The sequence below is a fragment of the Rattus rattus genome, chromosome 2, assembly GCF_011064425.1.
Source record: "Rattus rattus isolate New Zealand chromosome 2, Rrattus_CSIRO_v1, whole genome shotgun sequence".
In the NCBI taxonomy this organism is placed as follows: Eukaryota; Metazoa; Chordata; class Mammalia; order Rodentia; family Muridae; genus Rattus; species Rattus rattus.
The window spans coordinates 61455905-61463105 of record NC_046155.1 but is presented as its reverse complement, the minus strand read 5'-3'; the positions used below and the strand labels follow the sequence as shown (position 1 = coordinate 61463105).

Sequence of the window (7201 nt, the reverse complement as noted above, 5' to 3'; positions counted from 1 at the left end):
ATTCTGTTCTTAATTGATATACAGTGCAGCAGCTTTGCAAAATTTTAATAACAATATACAAGTTATTGGCATATCCATGTCCTCTAATATTGCTTTTTCTTTTCCTGCGTAAGAACATGTAATGGTCTTGGTATGTATGCATGTTTTTATACACTCACAGGTGTGGAGGCTTGAAGTTGACATCATGCATCTTTCTTGATTACTCTCTGAACCTTACAGCTCACCAATTCTGTCTAATCTAGCTAGCTGATGTCTAGTCCTGGGGGTCTCCATCTCTTCCTCCCAAGTACTGGGATTATGGTTGGTTACCTTTCTTGCCTGACTTGTTGCTGTTGTTATTGTTGTTGTTTTTCGATAGGTTTTCTCTGTGTATCCCTGGCTGTCCTGGAATTCTAGAACTCACTCTGTAGATTAAGCTGACTTTGAACTCAGAGATCCACCTGCCTCTGTTTCCTGAGTTCTGGGAATTTTGATCTTCATGCTTGTTGAGCAAATTCTCTATCTACTGAGCTTCACCCAGTCCTATCATTTATTTTTAATGAGAATATTGGAAATCAACCCTCATAGCTGGTTTTTAGTGACCACCCATGTGACCTCAGACAGGAGCTCCTGACCCTCTTGGAGCTTCCATGTTTTCTAAACATTGATTGTGAGACAATACAGTGGCTTTCAAATGTTTCTTTTTCCCATTGTTGGTGGTAAGTCTTAATGAAAAACCCCCAATATATGAATAATCACAAACAGCAAGTGGATGGTGGTAGAAGTGACAAATACTAGTGCTACTATTCCCTGGCAGTGGCCAAGAGGGAGGCATGATACGGAGCCATTTTTATGCACAAGACGGAGCCTTACAAGGGGGTGACTCACAGACATTAGATATTAGTGAAATCTGCTTAGAAAATAAGACTCAGCTTCTAAGACAGGATCAGGCCAATGTAGTCTAGTCCAGGGCCACATGATAAGTTATTTCTACAGTTACTAACAAAAGATGCTTATGGAAGCGAACAGAGCATGTAACTCAGGGCAAAAGATACCCTTGCCACGAGGTGAGGTAGTGGTGGTGGTGCCTTAGTTTGTAATGTGCTTCCTGCACAAACATGAGGTTCTGAGTTCAGATCCTACTTCCACCCCCAAGAAAAGTATCTCTCTGGAAAGTTGGTTCTCCATGGTACAACTAATACAGCACTCTCTCCTTCAACACACTCTAAATTGATGTGCGATTGAGAATCTCACAGAAAGAGGCTTTACAAAGGTCTTGGGCAGAGCCAGCGTATCCCATCCCTTGGCTCCCTGAGCATTTCCAATGCTTGTTCTTGTTCCCAGGTGAGTTTGAGGCGGGCAGCATAACTTCTATCTTCAGCAACCGAGCTGTGGTGAAGTACAGCCGGCTGCAGGATGTGCTGCATGGCTGCTCCTGGAAGATCAATAACAAGTTGGACGGGACATACCTGCCGCTGCCGGTAGACAAGATCATCCAGCGCACAAAAAACATGATAAACAAGATAGTTCAGTACAGCCTGATCGAGGGGAACTGTGAGCACTTCGTCAATGACCTCAGATACGGTGTGCCCAGGAGCCAACAGGTATGTCCCCGAGTGTCCCCAGGGGCTCCTCACTGCCTGCCAAGCTTATCCAAGATGGCCAGACAAAGCTTGGTAGGCACCAGGTTCCTGATGCTGTTCGTTGTGCTGTGCTAATGATGTGAAGAAGCACTACACCATCAGGAACATCACCCACTGGCAGCTCAGCTCTTGACCAGGGGTGGCCTCCTTCAGTTGCTTTCCTCCGAAGCTCCTCCTTGCTTTACAAAATGGGTATAGGCCAGGGTAGATACTTGGCTGTCAGAGCTGAGAAGCTGTAACCTGCGGACCATGATGGGTGTGAAGACTGAGTTTTTCCTCCCTGGCCCCAGGCTCCCAGAATAACAACTCTGAGACATATTTATCTACAGATTCTTAGGCCATAAGCTTTAGCTGTTGTTCCCTGGTTAGATCACAACTTAATATCTCATTTATTCTAATCTAAGCTCTGCCACGTGGCTGGTGGCCTCTGCTCAGCTCCCAGGCTTCTGACTTCCTTCATCCATCCTTCTGAGTCCTCCCATCTTGGCTATGTCCCAGAATTCAGTCTCCCTACCAATCCCACCTTCTCTTTCCTGCCTAAGCTTATAGGCCAATCAGCATTTTATTGGCAGGTGCTATATCCATATAGTACAAAAGAGATGATTCTGTAGAATCAGTGCTATGTATTATTAATTTTTTTTGGTTCTTTTTTTTCAGAGCTGGGGACCGAACCCAGGGCCTTGCGCTTCCTAGGCAAGCGCTCTACCACTGAGCTAAATCCCCAACCTATTTTAAAAGTTGAATTAGTATCTGACTCTGCTAAGGTTCTCAGTCTTTCTCAGAGCCATTAATCAGATCACCGAGCTGGCATTCCTGTCCACCGATCCTCTGTCGGGCCAACTGGTGGCTGTGTTCTATGTGTTGAGGATAGATGTGCCACTTGCCAACTCTTGTCTCATCTCCTGCCTGGTTCACACTGTGCTGGGCACAGATATGCCATGTTCCAACTCTTGTCACATTACCTTCCTGGCTCACCTTGAATTTGGCTCTGTAACCCTCCTCCTGCCCCACTGGCCCCAGACAGGGCAATGATAAATATATAACACATGTGAAAGAGCCCTGAAGCCTAAATATTGTAGCATTTTAAACTGCTCTCATTAATAGTTGACCCTTAATAAAAAACATCATGAATAGAAGGACTGTGCAATATATATATATATATATATATATATTTATATATATTCTCCCCAAGTTATAAAGGTGAGACATCATTTTGTGTTTTTGCCTCTCCTGAGATTTTTATCTTATCTGCAGACAGTGGGGCCCAATCTCCCTATTATTCACCTCTCAGCAGCAAGCCCTGCCCCCGGGCTCCCTTTATCCACTCTGTTTTCCACACCCTCCTCCTCTCTACTTTGTACCTTCTGCTTGCCTGTGCCCTGTTCTTGTGAGGCTTTGTGCTAGAAGCTTGGTGGGCTCCAGTATGAAAGATCTCCCAATCCCATGAGTGCTTGTTGAGGAGTCATAAGACATGGGCTGAGCATGAATATTGATTTATGTGCAGTTGTGCCCAAGTGAGTTCCACTCCCTGGCTCTCAGAATCGCTTTTTGTTCAATGGCTGCAGCCTATCCCACGGGGCCTTTGCCTCATATATAGTACTTGTGAGGCAGACCCTATGATGAATAGCTTCCAGGAAAGAGAGGCCAGAGGCTTCATGACCCGGGGAAAGGGAGACTGTCCTTTGGGTGCCTGTCTTCAGATGCCCCTTTGCTGAAAGCTTTAGAGATTTGGTAGATGTAGGATAATACGGGTCATCTCCTTCCTTAGGAACCTACTCCAGTTAGATTGGATCCTGAAAAGGAAGAGAGGGGAAAGGAACAAGAAGAGTGCCAGCCTGCAACTGGTACCTACTATATCATGAACCACTGTGCTTTGCAGGTGGAGCACGTCCTGGTGGAGGGAGCGAAGGCTGCAGGAGCTGTCCTCTCAGCAGTAGTAGATAGCATAAGACCCAAACCCATAACTGCTTGAAGGTGCTGCGAATTTCAAGCGGAGGAAGAGCTACCAGCAGCTGCGGAGCGAAGACTGCCTTTCTTCCTCCTTGCCTTTCTCACTCAGTGGCCCTGTTAAACAAGATTGTGAGTTTCTGGAAAACTGGAATGTGTTTTGTTACTTCCTCTGGCACCCGTCTACTGTGGCTGATGTGGACCCTGACACTGTCAGCATGGGAGGACCTGATGTCTGCTATGAGTCTTGTATGTGTCAGGCCCTGTTGGAGCCGTTTCATGTATTTATTTAATTTTAATCCTTTGCTTGTTCCTCAGGCCAGCTTTACTCTGTGGAACTGGGAAACCATCAGAAACATTCAACATTCTGGAAACCTCCTTAGAACATTTCCAGTAATGAAGAGCTCCCCCCAGGAACCCTTCCTATTGTTTTCAACTATCTCTACCTTCTTCCATTTATCTCAGTCTTGCCTTTTCACACTCACTGTGTGGTTAGGGGGAGGAGGGGTGGAGAGGACATCAAGGAAAGCTGCTGCTTTAGGGCCAGCTGTACCTTGATCTGGCTGGAGGGGTGGCTCAGTGGTTATGTGCACTTGCTACTCTTTAGAGGACCTAGGTTTGGTTCCCGGGACCCGTGTTGGTAACTCACAACAGCTTGTAGCTCTAATGTTATCCTCTGGCCTCTGTGAGCACAGCACTCATGTGCACATACCCACATACAGACACACATACATATACATGCTTAAAGATGGGAAAAAATTGCCAGGTGGTGGTGGTGCTGGCATTGGTGCACATCTTTAATCCCAGCACTTGGGAGGCAGAGGCAGGCAGATCTCTGAGTCTGAGGCCAGCTTTGTCTACAGAGTGAGTTCCAGAACAGTCAGGGTAGCACAGAAAACCCTGTCTTGACAAAAAACAAAAAGAATCAAACAAACCAAACAATTTTTATTATACGTCACCTCTTTAACAACCACAGCTGGACTCAGCATCATCCTGGACATACTTCTATGCCAGACAAACCACTCCATAATCTTATAATTCAGCTTCACCCAGCTTCTCAGGACATGGTCAGAATGAAGCCAGATCCTTGTTCCAAATAACACACAAATAGCCCCCAGCTCAGTTCCTGATCAAGTCCTTCTTTCTCTTTGAAACCCCAGGGACTGGGCATTTCTCTCCGTATTCTTTTCCACGATCCCACAAGAATTGTCCACTAGGCTCTACTTTCTAACCCCAAGTTCCAACTCTTCCACATTCCAGCCTCAAAACAGTCCCAGAAGAGGGAAAAAACCACACGGGTGAGGCTCATTACAGCAGTGACCTCATGTCTTGAAACCGATTTTTGTCTTAGGGTCTGTTTTTGTTGCTATGATAAAATACTCAGACGAAAGCAACTCAGAGGAGAAAGGATTTATTTACTTAGTTCACAATTCAGGGTTGTGGTCCATCAGGGCGAGGAAGCCGTGTGGCAGGAACTGGAGGAGGTGGGCACATTACGTCTGCGGCCAGAATAAAGGAGCAGTGAGTGAGTGCATGGCTGCTGCTGGAAAGTTCCCCTTTCTTTATTCAGCCCAAGGCCAGACCATGAAACGGTGCTATCAGAATGAAGTCAGAATGAAACCATCCAGGGTTCGCTTCAGTGAACCCAGCTAAGAACATCCAGCCATGCTCGGAGGCCCGTCTCCTAGGTGATTCTAGAGTTTAAGTTGACAATTGACCCTGACTATCACATGTATCAGCTTCATTCTTTACTGTTTAAAATTTTTGAATTTAGGCTGGGTGTTGGGGGCATGTGCCCCTAATCCCAGCACTTTGGAGGCAGAGGCAGGCAGATCTCTGAGTTTGAGGCCAGCCTGAACTAAAGAGCAAGTTCCAGGATAGCCAAGGCTACGTAACACAGAAAAATCTGAAATTTCCATTCTGACTGATTTAAGATGAGTACTTAAATCAATATAAGTCAAGTGTGTGAATGAAGGGATGATTCTGATGGAAGGTCTGAAACTGTTTCCATGGATTTTACTCTGTGGAGAGCTGAAGTCACCCCAAGGAACTAGAGATGGTTTCTCCCATAGCTCTGGAAATGCCTGGGAATATGGAGGAAGTGGAAGGCATGCATTATGAGCAAGATGGACGCCTCAAGGTGTTTAGATTGCTTGCTTAGGGGCTGTTTTTCCTGTTGGGAGGAAACAGACACAATGAACCACCTTGGTTTTTGTCCTTTAACCCTTTCTCAATAACCCAAACTTGATGTCTCACTCTTTGTTGGAATTTCCTTTCCCCAACAACCAATGTGTTCTGTGCATAGCCTTTCTGGATGTTTGTAGTCAGGCAAACCCGCATTTCTGCTCATCATGACTGCCATGAAGCCAGTATACCTGGTTCCCTTTCCCTGTCTCCCAGACACCTGGAAGATCAGCTGAGCTCCCAGTAATTCTCATTTTAGTCTCTTAACGCAAAATATTGTCTGTGTCAGGACTTCCTTTGAGGCAGAGCCTAAACACCAGGCCTTTATGAGCACACTTCCTTTAGCTTTAAATGAACAGTCATGTTTTAGTGGACTCTTTAATGATTCTGAACTCTTGGACCATTTGATATCTAGCAAGCAAACGGGTTTATTTGATTAGCAAACAGCTCCCCTACAGTAGTTTAGTAACTCTTAATAGTGAACTCACTTACCTCTTGCTCACTGGTTCTCTGGTATGAACTCCATGGGCAAAATATAGCAGAAATTATGTTCCCTCATCCATTAAAACCATTTTTGAGGTGTGTCAAATTCCATGTGCTGGCTAATTGCATATTTGTCAGCCTTTAAGGATCAAAAAACTTGTAGCAATTTCTACATCATAGACTAGAAGTTGAGATGTCTGCTTTGAGTGAGTCCTGTCATGGCACCACTCTGAATGGGCAAGTGTCCTCTGTTAACAGCAGGAGGGCAAGGGGAGTAGGAGGGTCTAAGGGAAAGAGAACTGAATTCGATTGCTTCTGAGATTCAACATTGGAGGGTGAGGAGGGTACAGTGGTGGTGATTGTTTACTTGGCATGGCCTGTAACAAATCATAGACCTGGGATATGCCCTCATGGTTAGGAAAGGGCAGTGTCAGTGATAACATGGGTCAACCTAGATGTTTTACCTAATGTAGACAGGCTGACTTTAGGAGGCAATGTTGCAGAGGTTGTTATAGTCATGGGGAATGTGGTTTTGCTAGAAGAAGGAGAAAGGTACTAGAGAATGTCAGGCATGCCATGTGAGTATGTGTGTGTGTGTGTGTGTGTGTGTGTACATGTGTTTACTTCTATGAGCACTGAGGCCAGAGGAGGACCTTGAGTGTCCTACTTTATCACTTTGTTAGGACAATCTTTTGGTGGATTTGAAGCTGGGCTGGCAGTCAGCTGGCCTCAGCAAGTCTCCTGTCTCCACCTCTGATATTCAAGGATGGGATTACAGGTGTGTAGGACCAACTTTTGACATGGGTGCTGGGGATTTGAACTCAGGACCTCATGCAGGCGCAGCAAACACTATCACCCACTCAACCCTTAGTCTCAGGCATGCTGATTGCTAGAGGGGAAGACTGCAGAATAAAGGGCCAGAGAGGACCCTTTGTGAAAATAGGAACAGAGACAAGCTGTCTCCT

The 7201-nt window shown here is 45.6% G+C and overlaps 1 protein-coding gene across 1 annotated transcript in view; it reads left to right on the top strand.

Annotated features, from left to right (window-relative positions):
• LOC116893096 (phospholipase A and acyltransferase 5-like) overlaps positions 1-3717 on the top strand; it is a 6560-nt gene extending 2843 nt beyond the window's left edge. Inside the window, exons 2-3 of the mRNA XM_032895039.1 lie at positions 1324-1583; positions 3502-3717. Coding sequence (XP_032750930.1) covers positions 1324-1583; positions 3502-3594 — 353 coding nt within the window. The 3' untranslated portion in view covers positions 3595-3717. The remainder of the gene's footprint in view (positions 1-1323; positions 1584-3501) is intronic.
• The last annotated feature ends 3484 nt before the right edge of the window (positions 3718-7201 follow it).